Genomic DNA, 18,929 nt, shown 5'->3' with positions numbered 1-18,929 from the left:
AGGACACAAAAAGTTTTCATTTCCTAACATTTTTATTTATAATTTTGTAGATTCTGATGCGGTATTGGAATTGAAAGGTTTCTTAAACTTCGGAGAATTTAAAGAAGAAGGTCGAGAAAGTAGCTGCGGCAATAAAGAAACAGATCATGTTTGGTCCAAACTTGTCTGAGTATTGGGCAATCTTCTTCTCTCTGATGGCTAACGTTCTGCCAATGTATTTGATGATCGAGTAAGTCAAGGTGAACAATGCGGTAATGAAGAAGCCAACGGCAGCGACAATGGAAGACTTGTCACCATAGTTGAGCAATGCAGTTGCAGTAGCACCGAGAATCATACCAATAGAAAGCCAGGCCAAGAAGGTTCTTTCGGCAGCAAAGTAGACCTTTGGTTCAATTCTGATTGGCACACAGATCTTCTTACCCTTGGGCAACTTAGATGCAAATGTTGAATTAATGTCAAAGTCGGTGCCGGGCTTGATCGTGAATGTACGGTCGTCATTGAAGACGTGCAAGAACTTGGCCCAGAGGTATCTGAAGAAGTTCGAGACTGGGGAATCGTTTCTGGCAGTGTAGCTGGAAGGTAAAAGTAAAGGCGAGTTCTCGTCCAAGTCCTCCTCTAATGGGTTGGTATCGTTGGAAAAGTGCACTGAAGAGTATCTGTTAAGCTCCTCCAGCAACATCTCTTCTTCGTCGAGCTCACCGCCAGATGAAGAAGACTTGGGCTTCTGCTGTTGTCTAGAGATACCGTAGCCCTGCTGGATACGAGGTTTACGAATATCAACATCCATCTGTGGCCACCAGAATGGCAACAAGTTGACCCTGTCCGTCAACAACGTAGCACCGCCATGGATGAACTTAGAGTACTTAGGAACAGCCTCTACCAAGTGACTGGACACCAAGTCTCTGACCCACATTGGAGGCTCCTGGCCCATCTGGGTCTGCAACTTCACTTCCAAGACAGCGTATGGGAATCTGCAAATATCTCTTTCTGGAAGTTGGGAGAATGGCCAGTCCACACCGATATCCATTCTTCTCCAGTTACCATGGGTTCTGTCGTAACCGTCAAAGTTATCCTCACGGACCATGGACAATTCGGTATCAAGAGAAATACGAACACGAGCATCACCTGGAAGCTGGAAAGCAGTTCTGTTGTAGAAAGAACGCATCACAGGTCTGTACTTGTGCTTCAAGACGGAGTACTGGACTTCCTTAGCAAGCAGCTCCAAGTTGTTAATTTCCTTGGTGGACTTCTTGCCCTCGTTTCTCATCTTCTCGAAAGCTTGGGTAGCAGTGTATTCACCCTTGAGGAAAGAATTAACCTTCTTTTCCTTCAAGGCGAAACGAGCCTTGACAGACTTTTCACCAGTCCAGTCCTCTCTGTGGGTCTTTCTCTCCACGAAGATCTGGTCGCTCTTCATGCCACCGTACCAACGCAATCGTATAGCTTCAGCACCTTCATCCTTACGCAAACGACCATAGTACAAGTCCATGTCCTTGTTATCAAAGTAAATCGAGGTAATAGCCGAATCCTCAGCTTCAAACTCCTTTTCAGCATTGAAAACCAACACAGGCAAGTGCTTCAAGATGATCAACTTCAATTCAGTGATATTATCTGGGTGGACCCAGTACTTGGTGGTTTGTCTGACGAAATTCTGTTGCGTACCACCAGCAGAAGAGTCACCTTTGACAGGGTTACCTCTGGTTCTAACCAAATCGTACAATTTCGACAACTTCACAATCAACTTATCGTAGTTATCCTTAAAGAAAGGCTTAGCGTTCAAACGGACCTGGAAAATCGGCTTCAAGCTATACGAAGTGGTCTTATCGTGCTTCTTCAAGATCTTCTGGAACCCAGTGTAATTGAGTCTGGTGAACTTAGCCAAATCGTGCACGTCAGCAATAATATCAGAAAGATCCTCCTCCAAGTCGTCAAAGTCCTGCTCCAGCGGCTTCTTCGTCTTGCTGTTAGGGTTCTGCAACGCATCCACCACTTCATAAACGTACTTTTCCGCCAGCTCAATTCTCCTGTTCACTTCAGTGTTCTTCACCTTCGTAAACGAGTACACCTTATCCAATTCGTCCTCCAACGCAGCCACGAACTCCTCCTCAAACTCATCTGTCCACTCATAGTCATTCTCCTTCAAGTGTTTCTTCAACTGGTGCTTGAGATCGTCATAGTCGATGTAATAGAACGAGTAGTTCTTTATAAGCGCCTTACGCAAGTGTTCACCAAACTTCATGGCCAGGGCGCTGACTGACGATGTGGTTGGGGAATGCTCTTTATAGATATATTAAGCCTGTCTGGAAATGCATCCGGTTAATGAGGTGCGCTCCCCACGTGCGGTTATAGAGGCAGATGAAGAAGGGACCGCCGTTTGGAAAAAAAAGAACTAGTAATTTCTTAAGGGATTTCCTCTCCTTATATAGTGCTCCAGGGAATTTCTTTTTATTGGTTTTCCCCTCTTTGTGGTTTGGTGGTGGTGGATTGTCATGTATGTGGGTAATTTGCTGTAATAGATAATGCAGTGTATGGTATTGACCGTTTCGCAGCCAGTGAAGAAGAGCTGGTACTAATGAAGAAGCAGAGGTGGGTACGCTGCAGTATGAAAAAGGACTAAAAGGGTTGAGATGTAAATTAAGGTTGGGCGGTAAAAATTCGGGGTTAGGTGGGTGCAAAAAATAGGTCCTATCCGGATTCGAACCGGAGTTGTTCGGATCAAAACCGAAAGTGATAACCACTACACTATAGGACCAGCGTATAAGAGATGATAAAAGAGTGTTAAACTGGTACCTTGTTTTGGGAAAATGCTTAAAATATGAATATTTTAATATATTAAAATATGCATTCGTACTTTCTTTATATCACTGTAGTGTTTGTTTTGCCGAATTCAGCCGGAATCGTGAGTTATAGGCCTTTTTGTTCCAGGATGATCCAGTGCGTTTACAAGCGTTAACTATGGAAAAGGACATGAAGCTTTAGGTTCGTATATGGGCACTTTGGAGGATATCCAGTAAGTCGAGGACTTCCTTTAAGTAAATAATTAGTGTATTTTGAACACCTGAAGCCTTTTAAGAGCTTTTCGTGGGACTCTTCACTTTTCTTGTGACTTGCCTAGTAGTCTTTAACTCACTACCACAAGGTTCCTTATGTATTTGGAACGACTAAGAGAGCTAAGTAGCTTGATTCACGGTTCTTGAGAGGTTACGAAAGCTAGTAATGCAATGTGTTGCTGGCATTGGGTCCCAAAAGAAGACCATCAACCTGTTAGACAGCCCATGGTTTTCCGTTGCTCTTCATATCAAAGCATTATCTTCTTGTTCTAGTGAAAGAAAGGAGATAGGAGAAAAAGTGAAAATTCAATTTCCGAAAAGGAGAATCTAGCTTTGGCTTTTGTTCTAACTAACCAACAGCGCTCAGTCCACTGCTAGTAAGAAGAATAGTTACATTGGTTCTACAAAGCAACCAGCGACTCTTCCTATCCCTTTGTAACATCCGAATTCTTACTCTTCAAAAATTACATTTATCATACTCAACCAGCCAAGTCCACCTTAATTTACTTATTCACCCACCACTTCAACCAACTACTGAACCCACTTTTCGCAGCCACTAAGACCCACCAAAAGCCACCAAAACCTACCCAACACTGATTCCACCAAGTTCCCCCTCCAACGACCAAAACCAAATTTTTTTTTTTTTGTTGAATTCAAAACCCAAAGACATCTTCCTCCTCCATCCATTTCCCAAACCACACCCTTTTCGACCGCTTTTTCGATTTTTCGTGCCCTTCCAACCAAATCCACAATCACCTCACAAACCCTCCATACATTCATTTCCACCATACTTTGACAGCTTTTCGCAGCAACTGTAATCACAGAAAGACAACCCCCAATTATACCTATATTTATAGAAAAAATCTAAAAGGACGGCTACACCTCAATCTAAATAAACACCCTGCTTGTCATTTTCCTCCAGCATCCAATGCCTTGTTGTGACTTTGGTCTGACGTCTCTGGGCCTGGTACCCCACGATTTACTATAAATGCGCGATGATATCCACCTTGAAAACCACCTTTTCCTTCTTTTCATGATCCGCCAAATCAGACAATTCTCCTTGTGCAGCCGCCGGTTGGCTGACTTTTCACATGTGGTCATCGGTGGAGGCGCTGTGGGAACGGCAATTGCTTCTGAACTCCAGAAAGTACCTGGAAACAGTGTGTCTTTGCTTGAACAGCATGAAATGCTAGGGATGGAAACGACAAGTCGAAATTCCGAAGTCATCCATGCGGGGCTCTATTACCCTCCAAATACACTTAAAGCCAAGTTTTGTATACGAGGGAAGGAATTGATCTATAATAAGGTGGATCCACATATCGTGCCGTATCAGCAGTGTGGGAAATGGGTGGTGGCCCAGAGCGAGAAGGAACAGGAGTACATTGAGAAGCTTCATAAGAATGCTGACGAGTTGGGGGTGCCGGTTTCGCTTATATCGGCTAAGGAAGCCGCAAGACAGTTTCCAAGGATCAATGCTAAGGCTGGTGCTTTGGAGTCGCCAACTACGGGTATTATACTGGCCCACGATTTGACATTGTTCTTTCATACACAGTTTGAGAATGACGAGGGCACAATTGCTATTAATACGAGGGTCGATGATATTCAGTATGAACTGGCTGTGCCGCAGTATAGATTGGTTTGTACGGAGAAGGGCTCCGGAGAGCAGTTTGAGATCACTGCCGATAACATTATCAACTCGGCAGGCTTGTTTGCACAAGAAATCGCCAATAAAGTGCTTCCAAAAGAACGCCAATTCAAGAGTTACTTCGCTAAAGGCAGCTACTACTCGTATGCGCCTGAAAATCCCATTCCCACGAAAGATATCACCACCAAACTCATCTACCCATGTCCCAACCCAAACGCTTCCAGTTTGGGAACGCATTTGACGTTTGATCTTGGTGGCCAGTTACGGTTTGGGCCGGATTTGGAATGGGTGGATAAAGAAACCGCCCTTGATCTTGACTACAGCGTTTCTGAAGGTAGACTAGCAGAAGCAGCCAAATCGATTGCCACTTATTTCCCTAGCATTACTGTTGACCAGTTGCAGCCATCATATTCTGGTGTTCGTCCTAAACTTCTTTCTCCAGAAGAAAGCAAAACGAACTTTGCAGACTATTACATCAAAGAAGAAGAAGGATTCAGAGGGTTTGTCAACCTCATGGGCATAGAGAGCCCTGGCCTCACTTCGTCATGGGCGATTGCAGAGCACGTCGCCAGCATTTATCATAAATAGACATAGACTTCATTACTGCAAACGACGTTTCTTCTCGGCAGATTCCTTTCCGCCCTTCGTAGGAAGGTCCTCTGGGTCTGTAGCCAATGGAATTTCCGTAAAGTACTCATGCATAAGTGCCTGGGTCAGCGTGCACCGTCTAGATGGGTCTAATTGTGTCATGAAAATCATCAAGTCCAAGGCTTTTTCTGTAGCTGCGCTGAATCTGTTCCGAAGCTCTTGTCTGGATGGAGGAGGGTACACTCTCAAAGCGTTATAAAGCGGCAAGCTCGAGACATTGGGCCATGTTTGCTCTGTAGGCGTTCCCAAAGCCTTAAACGTCACATCGAGCTGATCTGAATCGTCTTTACCCGGAAGATACGGCGTTCGAAGCATAAGCTCAGCAAATATTATACCCACCGACCAAACATCCACAGCACCCGTATAATGCTTAGCGCCAAATAAAAGCTCTGGCGCCCTATACCATCTCGTGACGACATTCGACGTCAAATCCTCATTCGGGTTGCCAAACGCTCTAGCCAAACCGAAATCTGCTATCTTAAGCTGTCCATCAGGCGCCAACAAAAGGTTATTAGGCTTCAAGTCTCGATGCAAAATAAAGTTCCTATGGCAATGATGCACCCCTCGAAGCGTCATAAGAAGCCACAGCTTGATATCTGAAGACTTAAACACCACACTCTGGTCCTTGATGAGCACCTCCAAGTCACAAGGCAAGAACTCAAGCACCAAGTTCAAGTTCTTATCCAGCGACATAAACACGTCTATAAGTTCAATCACGTTCTTATGGCGAAGCTCCTGGAGGTACTTAACTTCTCGAAGAGCCAGCATATCAAGGCCATCTTTGAAGAGTCCAGTCTTGATTTCCTTAATGGCAATCTGACGACCGCTTCTCACCAGCTTCCCCACGTAAACCACAGCATAAGTACCTTCACCGACTTTTTTGTCTTTGGAGTACCTTTCCTGTTGAGGCTTGGTTTTGGTCTGGGTGGTTGTTTCAGACATGCTAAAGAAGGAGAGTGGGAAGGGAGATGGACTGGTTAGATGGGAAGCGTTGATATGGGATATGGTTTTTCGCGAAGTCTGGGGAAGACCAGAGGGGGTTGGTGAGGTTGGATGATGTGCACGGGGAGGGAAGGTGGGCTGAAAATAATGGTACTATGGTATTTCTGGGGGTTTTGTGGTGATAATGGTGTTTTTAAAATTTTGTTTTTATGAAGTTTTGGTGGATTTGTAGTGGGACTTATTAGTGAAAAATGGCTGCGAAATGGTATACTAAGGCTATAAGTGCTTATCTACTGTGCCAATAGATTCTACTACTATTCTTAATTCTCTACTTGCTTTCTTCCTTTTCTTCTCTCGGAGCATGTATTATGAATTTTGTTTATGTAATGATGTGTTTTTATGTTTTATATGCTATTAATGCAACCCAGCGCATTCCCATTGAGCAAACACATACCAACTGTTTCCACTATCACCAATAACCAACGCACGGTACGTGCCGTTTTCCTGACAGTTCATGTTGGTACGGAACGTTCCGTATGGTTTGTGTGGCTCCTCCTTCACGACTCGGGTGTACTTGCCCAGAGGAGACTCAATGACAAGCTTAAAGTCCTGGTTCATGATACCCAGCCCGCTGTTGAGTCCCATGGAAGGATATGCCTCAATTTCAAAGTTGTAGGCGTGGCCAACGCTGATATTATTAAGCTGAGGATGCTTGATGTAAAGGTCATTATTTTGTGCCTGGTTGGTTGGGAAGCGAGGAACGAACTTGCATGGCTTTTGGGATCCAGAATGATAGAGCGGCACCACGCATGCCAACTCATGAATGTTGTCAAAATGGGTCTGGAGTCCCTTTGGCCCAGCAAAGATCTGCAAAACGCCCACTTCCTCCTTATCAGGGAGAACCGCCTTAACCTTGGCAATTCTCTTGCCGCCAGTCCAATATACCTGGCACAATGTGTAGTCATTGGATGTAGTCCTAGACGTTTTGATTAAAGTGAAAAGCTCAACGTCAACAGGAACTAAAATGTCAGCTTCGAAGAACTCCAAGTCTTTGATGCGGGTCAATGCATTGTTGAAGTTCTTGAATGTAAGACCGTTCTTGGTCCAACCAGAATAAGTTCTGGGCAAATGGTATGCAATGTTGAGATCCACCGGAGGACAAACATGCTGCAACTCGATAACCGTAGGAATGTGCGTCGACACGAGATCAAGGGGCTCTGCCAAGAAGTAGAATTCGTTGAAACCGTCCTTGTTGCAAATCGGGCCGTTTTTGAAGCACATGAGATCGATAATACGGAAAGAACCGTTGCCATAAATATCCGTTTCCACCATCACCGAGAGCCAGCAGTGGTTAATAACGTACTGTTCGTTGTGGTAGAACTCGTTAGGCTTCTTCCAGAAACCGAGCACAACTTCAGCGGGGATCCGCAATGCTTCGAGCAACTTCTTGAAAAGATAGTTGAGTTGATAAATAGTAGCTTCGCCCTTGGCCATGATCTCTTGCAACTTAGGCTTGGTTTGCAGAATGCGTTCACTTTCTTCTATGATTCTAAACTTGCACAAGTGCATGAGCACGGCTCGAATCTCGTTAGGTCTCCAAGTACCAAACTTGACGCTGATGTCAGAAATCAAGTCGTTGAAGTCGAAGTTGTGCTGGTAACGTTCAGAGAAGTCAGCAACTTTACGAATATTGACCTTCATGTCCTTGACAGGCTCCAAATGTTGATCAGGGCCAAACGTCTCGCTCTCGTTAATGTCAGTAACAAAGTCCAAAGGCCTAGCAATGAAGTTGGGCTCCTCTCTAACGGCTCTCTTAGTACGTAATTGTTTGTCCTGAGTGATCAAAGTGTTCATTCTGTTCAAGTCCACTTTGACGCTTTGCCAGTCGTCAGGCTGGTCTTGTTGAAGACGCTGTTCCATCAAGTTCTGTTCAGGCTTCTTCTTCATCAACATCTTGAAGATCTTAGGATGCTTGGACTTTTTATCTCTAAACACAGCGTCCATGACATCGCTACGAGAGTTTGAATCCTCGCTTTGGTCCTCAATGATGCTCATACGACTCATGCGATGCTCAGACTCGTTCATGTCTTTTTCGTACTTGTGTCTCATGAAAGAGCCAGCGGAAGTGGCACTCAATTCAGAAAGGTTAAGCACATCGCTCTGTAAAGATTTAAGCGACAGTTTAAGCTGCTCGTTTTGCAGCTGGCGCCAGGAGCGTTCCATAGACCCATTGAATTGGGAAGCTCCTGAAGCACGAAAGTCCTCTGCAGCGAAAGGAACGGAAGCAGATTTATGCTTTGGAGGTGGAGGTGGAGGAGGTTCATCGTCCTCGTCGTCAACAAGCTCAGGTTCATCCATAAGAGCCAATTTGGCGCCTAGATCATCCTTTGACGTATAGTTACGTCTCAGCGATAAGAGATCTTCACTAACGAAAGAAGACTCCACCAGTTGACTGCGACGTTGTTTCTGTTGAACGTGGGACCTCTCCAAACGCTTCAAGTTCATCAATTCCTTCTCGAGCTGCTGCTTTTTATATGAAATCAGCTCGAGCAAGTCATCATCCTCAGGCGTATAGTCGTTATGCTTCATGGAGTAATCGTTCTGCTTCAATTCCACCATGCTATGGCGTTTATCGTCTCTCGAAAGCCCCGAACCCATGACATACTGAGAATAGAGTTTCGGGTTCGACAGTTTCTTCTCAAACGATGTATCGTATAGTTGTGGAGCCAGTTTCGACGCTGGCGACATCTTATAAGCGTAATTGCCAGGCGAAGCCTTGGTTGGCGTAGTAGTAGGCGAAAACACCTGGGAAGCTCTTTTTCCCAGGTACATCTGCTGCTTCGTAGGCGTCAGGTAGACATGTTTCAGGCTAGGCACTGGCGTAGTTTCCCTCGACGCTCTAGCCCTAGACTGCTGCTGCTTGGTAGGTGTGGGAACAGCACTATTGGATCTCAGATCAATGGCAACATTGACAAACTCCTTTGGAAAAATCCCCTCGTTGCCGTTCCTCAGAAGCAGCCCCTGCCACCACAGGTCGTCCACTATATGGAACACCTTGATGACTTCATTCTCTAGAAAGCCCAAGTCGCCCTCTTCTTCGCCAGACCAGGAGACCTTGGCTTTAGCCAAAAACGGCACCTGCGGGTCGGCCATAATAAAAACGATGAAAAAGTCAAAGAAAAAGAACGTAAGTGAAAGAAGTGCAAAGCAGTCAATGGCTCAGAAGCCCAGGAAAGGTGCACGGCTAGAGAAAGAGAAAGCCAGTGCAGCGCGAGTGCCAGGCAGGCAGGCTCTCACAGTGGGCCAGGCAAAGCCAGAGATGCACCCTTTAGGCCAGAGAGAGGCAGAAAAGGCCAGTGTGCACGGCAGATTGCTTCCAAAACAGGGGTGCTTTTGGCGGTAGAAATTGTTCTTTTTTTATGATTTCCTAGTGCAAGTTGCCTTTTCTGGGGACATTGTCAATAGAAAGATATGCCGCGAACGAAAGTTTGCTTGTTTTGGTTTTGCATGTTTTAGGCGCGCCGTTGATTTAGGCTGGAGGTGAGAGGGAGGGTCTTTAGAAGAGAAGTGAAGGGAAGGGGTAAAATATAAGGTAGAAAGTAGAAATTTATAGAGGCAATTGAGAGTATAAAGTTCAGGTAATTTCCTTCTTCTTGCCTTTTCTCAGGGGCTGGGATCGGTGGGGGAACCGGATTGGGACATTCTTAGGGTGACAGGAAATGGCTGCGAAAAATAAAGCAGATCGGGCTGTTACCTGATTCGAGAGCACAACAGGCAATATGGGAAGCTGGCTATTTGTGGTACCTATGATGTCATGGAAGAGAAGGTGGTATATTAATGATAAGGTTTGGTTTCGTAATGGTACTGTTTTTTCTGTGGGTTCTCTGTTTGCTGTTTTGGGTGGGCTTCTGGAAGCCAGGTTTGGCTGAGGAATGGCTTATGCTATTATGGTGGGTCGTCTCTGGCAAAGCCCCAGGCTTGGAAAGAAGCGGATAGGTTAGGAGACAACAATAGGATGGGGATGGAGGGTTAGAATGGAGGGTTAGCATGGAGGGTTAGATGGAGGGTTAGGCTGGTTGGGAATGTACAGGAGGCTGGGAAGCTTATTGCTAGACGACTAGACCAGGCATACATCCAGCGAAGAACAATGGTTGGTGGTGTGGAGGAGCCACTGTAAGCATGAGAAGGGTGCTGTTGGGTCGTAGATTGAAGCTGAATGGCCTTCTAGAACCAGGATTAGCTTCATTAGTGATAGGTAGTTACCAAACCAGACCCAAGTGAGCTCTCAATTACACTTACTCTTCCACTATTTCTTGTCCACCTCTTCACTACTCAATGACTTCAGTGTCTTTCCTCGTGGCCTCTATTAATATATACACTCAACCTACTGCTGCTGACGAACACCGCTGACAATATCGTCCACTCTCAACAAAAGACATGCACTCTCCACGGCGGTCTTGATAGACTGCTGCTTGATCACCTCAGGCTCCCAAATACCGTATTCGTTCATGTCCACCACCTTACCGTTCTCACCGTCGATACCAAATGTGTGTTGGCCCTCGGCGTGCTTGGCTCTCAACTGTGACAACACTCTGATAGCGTTACCACCGCAGTTTTGCACCAATGTTCTTGGGATGATCTCGAAAGCATCAGCGACGGCTTGGTATGGCCACTGAGCGACACCCTCGATAGACTTGGCCTTCTCGGCAAGCTTGACACTGACAGCCATCTCGGTAGCACCACCACCTGGCGACAAGGAAGCTTCGAACATGACGTTACGTGCAACAGACATGGCATCCACAAGGTTTCTGTCGATTTCGTTCAAGATATCCTTGGAGGCGCCTCTCAACAAGACGGAACAAGAGCGTGGCTCTTTACACTTGACCAAGTAAGTGTAGTATTCATCACCGATAAGTTCGACCTTGAAAAGGCCACAGTTAATACCGACATCAGACTCCTTCAAGTCTTCAATACGGTTGACAATGGTAGCACCGGTAGCACGGGCGATTCTGTTGTTATCGGACTTCTTAACTCTTCTCAAAGCAGTAACACCACCCTTCAACAAGTAGTGCTGGGCCAAATCGGAAACACCCTTCTCGGTGATAACCACATCAGGCTTGTACTCCAAAAGCTGCTCACAGATCAACTTGACCTGTTCTTCCTCAATCTGCAAGATTCTGTTCCAGTCCTCTTCCTTGGTGATTTCAATATTAGTCTGGGATTCACCCTTCTTATATTCCAATGGACAATCCAAAAGAATGACACGGGGGTTTTCAATGTGTCTCTTCATCTTTGGATGCGTCACGTCCTTATTCAACAAAATACCGTCCAACACCTCACTGTCGGTGACTTCACCACCTGGAATCTTCTCCACACGCACGTATCTCTTGATATCAATCTCCTTATAGTCACCCTGCTCGACCTTAACGGTTCTAACAGCGTTCAAAGCCAACTGGCACATTTTTTCAGACCACTTGTGCACGTATTTCGTACCGATGGAAGCCTTGATCAACTTGATCATAGCCTCGTCGTTTTCGATATCCACAGGCACAGAAACCGAGTGAATGATCTCCAAAGCATCGTTCAACGCCTGTTTCAACGCCTGGATAATCACCACCGGGTGCAAGTTCTTCTCGATATATGGGAACGTCTGGGCCAATATTTCACCCGCCAAAATGATCACGGTAGTAGTACCATCACCAACCTCCTCGTCCTGAGTCCTACTTAGCTCAATCATCGACTTGGCAGCTGGATGAGACACGTCGATTTCACGCAAAATAGCGTGTCCATCGTTAGTTAACACGATACCTCCCATAGGATCCAACAACATCTTAAGCATGGCCTTGGGCCCGAGACATGTACGGATAATATCAGCCACCGCCTTGGCAGCAGTAATGTTAGACACCTGCGCCTGGCGCCCGCTTTGTCTTTCTGTATTGGCGTTCAAGTACACCACTGGAGCTTGCATTATCGGTGTAGGTGTAAAGTATGGTACTGTAGATTCTTGAAGAAATTGAGATGGTCAGAGGTGTTTGGGAGGTGCACGACCAGAGTGGTGGGGGAGGCTAATTTTGGCCTTTAGGGGGTGGAGAGTGGTTGAAGGGTTAGTGGAAGGGATAAGGGAAGTGGTTTAGATAGACTTTTATGTTACCTTTTCTTTTTAAGTGGTTTGGGTGGGTTTTGGTGGACGTGGTTGGTGTCCTTTAATGGCTGCGAAAAAGGCTTACTATGGGTGGGAGGAAGTGGTGGAGTGGGTGGAAGCTAAAGGGGTGGTTCCTTTATTGGCCTTTTGGGTTGTTTTTGGGTATAAATATAATAACGGGGTAATGGAAATTGTCATCATTTTGGAAACTTGTTTTATTGTTTTGGTTGGATGTTGGTGTATGTATTGGAGAAGTGCACTAGATGGGTGGACTGAAGCTGAAGGCGAAATGGGTACTTGGAGGTGAAGAAACGCGTTGAAGCAGTTTGTTAGAAAAACTTATTTTTAACATTTTTGTTTCTTTGGGTCTTGAAGCTCTTTTACGCTTATTTTGGTAGCTAATGAGTGCAAACATGGCCCATGAAGGCAGAAGATGAGTACAGCTGTTTCTACATGTCACTTATTTCAAGACGGCTAAAATCAAGCCTTTATTTAGTAATTAGTTGGAACTTCATGCTGTTATTTTTGTTCCTTCGATTAGATAATCCACCTTCAGTGAACTATCTATGAAGCAGAGCATAGATATCTAGAGTTCATTAGAATCTACCATTCCATTTTTTATTAATATATCAATAGTATAATGAAGTTGTAGAAGATATTGAAAAGTAAGCCAGCAGGATAGTTTCACATTAATAATATTCTTGCAAAATAATTAAGATAGCAACACCAAAGTTCACCACCGTGACTGTCCTAGGAAAGAAAAGTTCAGACAAAAACCATGCCACAAATTTAAGTCATTTATAAAAGCTAAGTAACCACTTGTTTTTCTCGCCAATTGAGGGAATTGGGATATATACATGTCAGTTTGCAATTGCCTAGGTACTTTCCACACACTAGTATACTACAATGAGCAATGCTGATAAGACAGCACTCCAGGCTCTCAGCAACGCTGCCACCAAGCCAAACCATTACCCACTAAAACAACACATTCCTTTAAATCCACAACAAACCAACAAATTATAAATTACCATGAACCACCCACCCTTCCATTGCTTACTATCTGGATTTTGCAGCCATTCCTTCGCAGCTTCCATACCCCCGTCAATTCACCGAAAGGGACCTTTAAAAAGCAGGGAAAATAAGTTTCCAGACCTTCTGAACCACCTCTTTTTAATAAGCCAATTCATTTCCCTTCCCCGTCTTCTCCCCCTCCAAAACACTGCCCTTTGGTGCCTCCATTGGCAGGCCTCCACACAGACCCATACACCACACTACTCCAGTGTTGATCTCTCCAGCTACTACTAGCAACGTCACCATGGACTACATAAACGCACACTTCGTGTCTCTAGGGGACTTGGACGATGTGGACGACCATATTACGAGACTCAACGACCGGTTGGCGCAAATCCAGAATATCATAAAGGAGAAGACATCGGGAGTTCCAGATAGTGTTCCTGAATCGACCTCGAGGCTTCTTGAACAGCTAGAAGCGCTGGACCCGACTCAATTGAGGGAATTGGTGCTGGAGCACGGAACAGAGGGTGTCAAGGAGAGACTACAGAAGCTCTGGGATGAAAAGAGCCTGATTGAAACGCTGCAAGAGGCATTGGTCTCGGGTGCTGAGCTAGAGAAACTGCTCGATAACGCTCTGGCGCTTGGTTTGGACGATTTGAAGGTATACGCTGATCGGGTGGCTGAAATTGACCAGTTTGATATTAAGGAGCTTCTAGAAGCTAAGTTGCTTCAGGTTATTTTGCAAAGGAAGGAAACGTTGGTGCCTAAGCTTGATGGTCTCTTGCTGGAGATCAAGTGGCTTTCACCGAAAGAACAGGTATCCGTGCCTTCTTCTACGATGAAGGAAATTACAGGTACTTTGGCTGAACTTGTGGATCTTCAGGCTATTTCAGATACTCCACATTACCCTGATGTGTGGTGGGCTTTAGAGATCCTCGTGAAACCGTTTGTGGTTCGTTTCAACTACCATTTCTCCCAGGCCTCGGAAACAAACCGTATGTCTCGTCCAGAATGGGCCCTCAACTATGTGGAGAAGTTTTTTGCTGATTACATTCCATCAATTGAGCTTGTGTTGGGAGATACGTTCCTTAAACATGGCCGTATTGGCGTGTTTGAAGTTATCACAGCAGCTCTTGTGCCTGTTAGGGAAAAAATCTCTGGCATGACCCAGCTGCTCAATTCGCATATTGAAAAGGCCAATGAGGAGGATGACTTGGTAGCGCTCGAGAAGTACGGCAGAGTTCTTTCACATCTTATCTTTGAAATGGCTTCTTTTGACCAGAGACTTCGTAACAACTATAAATACAACCCTCATGTGGAGAGCTTTGAAAGCGCCCCAGAAAGAAAGTGGTTGGGTCTCACTGGTGATACCTTTATGGGCTCTTCAAGCAAGGACAGTCCTGTGGTGACCAACTGGCTCAACTTGGAGCTTCAACTTGCAAAGAAAAGATTTGATTCTGATATCATTGGAGCTGCAGATGCATTCAGTATTGATTACGAGTTTGATGCTTCTTCGGCAAATCCTCATAATGTTCTCAAACCAAGCTACTCCGCATACGCCTTGGTGAAGCTCTTCGATAACTTGACCACTCATTTCAAAACACTCAGCATTGTCAAGTATCAACTCAAATATGTGTCGAACATTCAGCTTACATTCCTCGATGAATACTTGAAAGCCCTAGAAAACACATTCAAGGCGTTTAATGAATCCTTGAGCTCAAAGTTGATTGCCAACTTCCTACCGGGAACGACCAAGCCAGATACTACGACTACGACGCCAGTTGTTGTCAATAATGGTCTTAAAGGTTTGGAAATGCTTACCGGTATTTACTGCTCTTTGAAGTTCGTCATTCAGCATATGGAGCAATGGAGTGGAGAGCTCTTGTTTGTTCAACTCTGGAACTTCTACAAGACAATTGCAACCAACAAGGTCAAGGACGACTCTATCTTCAGTTCCAGTCTTGATGAATATAATGCAATGCTCAAGCGAGTATTCTCAAAATATGAAGAGTTCTTCAAGAAGGAAATCCGTGCTGCGCTTAAACAGTTTGTGAACTCTGGAGTGTGGGTGATCGATGATGAAAGCCACAAGAACCAGCCATCGCCCCAACTTTCCAATTTCATTACCATTGTTCCAGCATACATGTCGTTCCTCAGAAGAGCGCTTCCTGAGGCAGACTACTTCCTTGTCACCAGCAAAGTGTGTGATTCATTTGCCAGAATCTTCCAAGAATACGTGGTTACCAACAACCAGTTCAACGCCAATGGAGTTGAGCAGCTCAAGACAGATTTCGACTGTCTCGTGAGCCATTTGTCTGGTCCTCTCTTGCTTAACAGTGAGCACCCACTCTTCACCAACCTAAGCAACAGAAACTACAAAAAGGTGCTCCAGTCTCTTGAAATGCTAAGCACGCTCGATGTAAGCACAGCCAAGACGCTTCGAGGAAATGCCGTTGACCCTTCACATATCAGAGAAAGGTTCGAAAACAGACTCGACTGTTTGACCGATCGTGAGATCAACGACTTGCTTTTCAGAATTGTATAGACGCCAGGGCCCCCAGCATCTTGCCACGTCATCCAAAAACAACTGCAAATCAAAAAAAACCCAACCAACTCGTTCCTGACTGGATCAGGTGGTTCCCGATTTCGCAGCCAAACGGTCTCCATTATCATATCCGTGCATATAGCAGTTACGCCTGCCTTAACATAAACAACGCGAGAGGGATCTATAGATCAACCATCGTTTCTTCAGAACCATGTCGCTTTCACGAAAACGCGTATGTTTTACCGATTTTTTCACCTTCTTATGACTTTTCACTAACAGTAGCATCTTTCTCAGGAAGAAACTCTCCTTAAGCGACCCGTCCATAAGTATGAGAGCATTGCAAAGCTTTATAGTATCATGGACCGGCTGCCCCATATAATGGTTCCTAGGAAGCCAGCAGGAGTTGTTGTTGGGCGCAGTAGTGCTTGTGATATTCGTCTTGGAGGAGCAGACGTGTCGTCAAAGCATTGCCAGTTCTCGTTATCGAGTAACAACAAGAAAGAGTACCTTCTACTTACAGATATGAGCTCGAACGGGACGGCTGTGAACAATGAAGTGTTGGGGAAGGGTTCTACTGCTCTCCTTCGCAGTGGCGATAAGATTACTTTTGCTAAGAGCGGGTCTTATATCTTCAGGTACGTGAGTGATGAACAGGAGAACCTGATCCAGAAATCGTTCTTTGACGATTACATTCTTTTGAACCAGCTAGGAAGTGGCCACTATGCTGTGGTGAAGGAGGCGAGAGATAGAACCACGGGGACATTGTGGCGGTGAAGATTTTTCACCCCAGTAAGACATCTGGTCTGGGAAGCTCCGAAGAGGATGCCAAACTTAAGCAAGAAATGGCTCTTCTTCTTTCTATTAACCATCCAAATATCGTGAGGTTTATTTCACATTACGTGGAGCCCATCAATGCCTTTTCCTCGACAACATACTTGGTTCTTGAAAAGGTCAATAACGGTGAGCTCTTCCAGCGCATCGTAGACAAGCAGAAGCTTCGACAAAGCGAGACACGAGCTATTTTCAAGCAGCTCCTTCAAGGCTTGCACTACCTCCACGAGCGTAATATCATTCATAGAGATATTAAGCCAGAAAATATCCTTCTAGACATTACTCCGAAGACTTCGGATAGACAAGACCCCACGGGGCCATGGGACGATAACGAGTACGACGTACGCGTCAAGATTGCAGATTTTGGGTTGGCCAAGTTCATTGGAGAGCTCAAGTTTACGAATACGCTCTGTGGTACACCAGCGTACGTTGCACCTGAAGTCTTGAACAATAATAGAAACTACTCTACGAAAGTCGATATTTGGCTGGCGGGTGTTTTACTATATGTTTGTCTCTGTGGCTTCCCGCCATTTAGTGACGAGCTAGGCCCTCCCAACATGAGAGAGCAAATTATAGAAGGAAAGTATGCTTTCTATTCGCCTTTCTGGGATGACATTAACGACAGCGCTCTTGATTTGATCAGCAGCCTTCTTGTGGTTGATCCATCAGAGCGGTTCGATATTTTACAGACATGTAATCATTATTGGTTCCAAGAAGAAGACGAAGTTGTCCCTATGGAAGTGGCATCTCAAACCGAAAGTGTGCCCAAAAGACCTCCTGTTCGGAATAATACACAGCCATTGACGCTACGGGACAAATATGCTTCTGAATTGAATTTTGTTGAGAGATCCTCAGCTCTATAATACCTGGGATGGGAGCTTGTGGATAACATCTTTCCGTGTATCGAAAAATGTCACAAGCAATGCATAATTTGTTTCAGCGTGTCCTTTAAAGGCATCTGGAACGTTTCTAAATTTGTGTTTAGCGAAACCATCAAGTTTCTTCTTGAGGCCTTGGAGGTTTGCAAGAATAGACGATGCCTTCTTGAAGTTTTTGGTTCTGATATGTGCATCAAACTGGCCCACAAGACACGTAATATCGTTGTTACCTTCAACGCCGAGCTTAAACCATTCAAGAGCTTTCAGTGGGTTGTCGAAGACGTTGAGCTCCAAGAAACCCAATGATGGAAAACTCTCCTGGAGACCTTTCGATGCACTGATTTCAAGGTGATACCTCGATCTTTTTGGGTCTGTCATGGAATAGAGTTGACCTAGGTAGTAATGGGCCTTGATAATGCTGGTATCGAGTTCACCAAACTTGATGGCCTTCTCGAGGCAGACTCTAGCTCTAGCCAAATCAGGCTCTGGCTTGGCAAAGTTGAAATAGTACATGCCCAAGCTCGTATAAACATGACTGGCAATAATGGAGTCATCTTCAAGCTCCAAGAAATCATTCCAGTATTGGGCAGCTTGTTCATGGTAATTCTTAGAGAACGCTAGGTCTCCAGCCAACTTGAACACGAGCGGATGTCTAGCATCCTGGAGCTCTCCTATAAGCTTATTCGCATACTCATAGTCTTCTTTCAGAGTCTCAGGCAGTCCAATTGCCTCGAACGCCAACATTGCAATGGCATCGTTGTTGCCTAGTTCTGCTGCCTGTTCAATCAACTCGTTCTCGAGATCAACCAAGTTCTTGTTGACAGCATTCGACAATGCTCTAATATCACGCAAGACCGATCGAAGTGTCATAAGGTCCTGATGCTTTGTATAATGTGGAAGTCTAATGTTTGTTGGATTCTCGAGGTTCTCATAGACATTGGTGAAGATGGGCATCACCTTCTTATAAGCGAGACGAGAATCGTGGTCGAAAAGAAGACGACTTAGGGTCTTTTTCTTCGGTAGAACCGAATCTATTGCCGGACGAGCGGAATAACATCTTGCAAACGTTCTGGAGGCGTTTGCAAAAAACATTGGTGATACTTAGAGATCAGCATTGGAGAAAACGATATATGGGGAGGTGTTTATGCACACCCGACGCAATTTTGCAACCACTTGAATTTCTAAAACTCTACTTAGGAAACGCACTAATTACTATAATCATATACCCGAGAAT

The 18,929-nt window shown here is 45.1% G+C and overlaps 8 protein-coding genes and 1 non-coding gene across 9 annotated transcripts; 3 read left to right on the top strand and 6 right to left on the bottom strand. All coding sequences in view use genetic code 12, as the record gives it.

Moving 5' to 3' along the window:
- Positions 1–82: 82 nt before the first annotated feature.
- Positions 83–2,239, bottom strand: VTC4 (Vtc4p; the record flags this gene model as incomplete). The annotated part of the gene is made up of 1 exon (XM_025487922.1): positions 83–2,239. One exon carries the CDS (start codon positions 2,237–2,239, stop codon positions 83–85), a length of 2,157 nt encoding a protein of 718 aa, XP_025341730.1.
- A 441-nt stretch (positions 2,240–2,680) lies between these two features.
- Positions 2,681–2,752, bottom strand: CXQ85_004297. The gene has a single exon. It is a non-coding gene; the product is annotated as a tRNA-Gln (tRNA).
- Positions 2,753–4,083: 1,331 nt separating this feature from the next.
- Positions 4,084–5,218, top strand: CXQ85_004296 (uncharacterized protein; the record flags this gene model as incomplete). The annotated part of the gene is made up of 2 exons (XM_025487921.1): positions 4,084–5,112; positions 5,138–5,218. 2 exons carry the CDS (start codon positions 4,084–4,086, stop codon positions 5,216–5,218), a joined length of 1,110 nt encoding a protein of 369 aa, XP_025341729.1.
- Positions 5,219–5,295: 77 nt separating this feature from the next.
- CXQ85_004295 (TFIIH complex serine/threonine-protein kinase subunit) lies at positions 5,296–6,285 on the bottom strand (the record flags this gene model as incomplete). Its single annotated transcript, XM_025487920.1, has 1 exon — positions 5,296–6,285. The coding sequence occupies one exon, from the start codon at positions 6,283–6,285 to the stop codon at positions 5,296–5,298; it is 990 nt and encodes a 329-aa protein (XP_025341728.1).
- A 414-nt stretch (positions 6,286–6,699) lies between these two features.
- Positions 6,700–9,438, bottom strand: CXQ85_004294 (uncharacterized protein; the record flags this gene model as incomplete). Its single annotated transcript, XM_025487919.1, has 1 exon — positions 6,700–9,438. The coding sequence occupies one exon, from the start codon at positions 9,436–9,438 to the stop codon at positions 6,700–6,702; it is 2,739 nt and encodes a 912-aa protein (XP_025341727.1).
- Positions 9,439–10,669: 1,231 nt separating this feature from the next.
- On the bottom strand, positions 10,670–12,253 carry CCT3 (chaperonin-containing T-complex subunit; the record flags this gene model as incomplete). The annotated part of the gene is made up of 1 exon (XM_025487918.1): positions 10,670–12,253. The coding sequence occupies one exon, from the start codon at positions 12,251–12,253 to the stop codon at positions 10,670–10,672; it is 1,584 nt and encodes a 527-aa protein (XP_025341726.1).
- A 1,489-nt stretch (positions 12,254–13,742) lies between these two features.
- On the top strand, positions 13,743–15,986 carry TIP20 (Tip20p; the record flags this gene model as incomplete). The annotated part of the gene is made up of 1 exon (XM_025487917.1): positions 13,743–15,986. One exon carries the CDS (start codon positions 13,743–13,745, stop codon positions 15,984–15,986), a length of 2,244 nt encoding a protein of 747 aa, XP_025341725.1.
- Positions 15,987–16,364: 378 nt separating this feature from the next.
- On the top strand, positions 16,365–17,607 carry DUN1 (serine/threonine protein kinase; the record flags this gene model as incomplete). Its single annotated transcript, XM_025487916.1, has 3 exons — positions 16,365–16,750; positions 16,777–17,545; positions 17,578–17,607. 3 exons carry the CDS (start codon positions 16,365–16,367, stop codon positions 17,605–17,607), a joined length of 1,185 nt encoding a protein of 394 aa, XP_025341724.1.
- Positions 17,608–17,674: 67 nt separating this feature from the next.
- Positions 17,675–18,787, bottom strand: CXQ85_004290 (uncharacterized protein; the record flags this gene model as incomplete). The annotated part of the gene is made up of 1 exon (XM_025487915.1): positions 17,675–18,787. The coding sequence occupies one exon, from the start codon at positions 18,785–18,787 to the stop codon at positions 17,675–17,677; it is 1,113 nt and encodes a 370-aa protein (XP_025341723.1).
- Between the last annotated feature and the right edge of the window lie 142 nt (positions 18,788–18,929).

The sequence above is a fragment of the Candidozyma haemuli genome (genome assembly GCF_002926055.2).
Source record: "Candidozyma haemuli strain B11899 chromosome Unknown G_2014730914, whole genome shotgun sequence".
Classification (NCBI taxonomy): Eukaryota; Fungi; Ascomycota; class Pichiomycetes; order Serinales; family Metschnikowiaceae; genus Candidozyma; species Candidozyma haemuli.
Note: the sequence above shows the minus strand (reverse complement) of the source record. Positions and strands in the feature narration are given on the sequence as shown.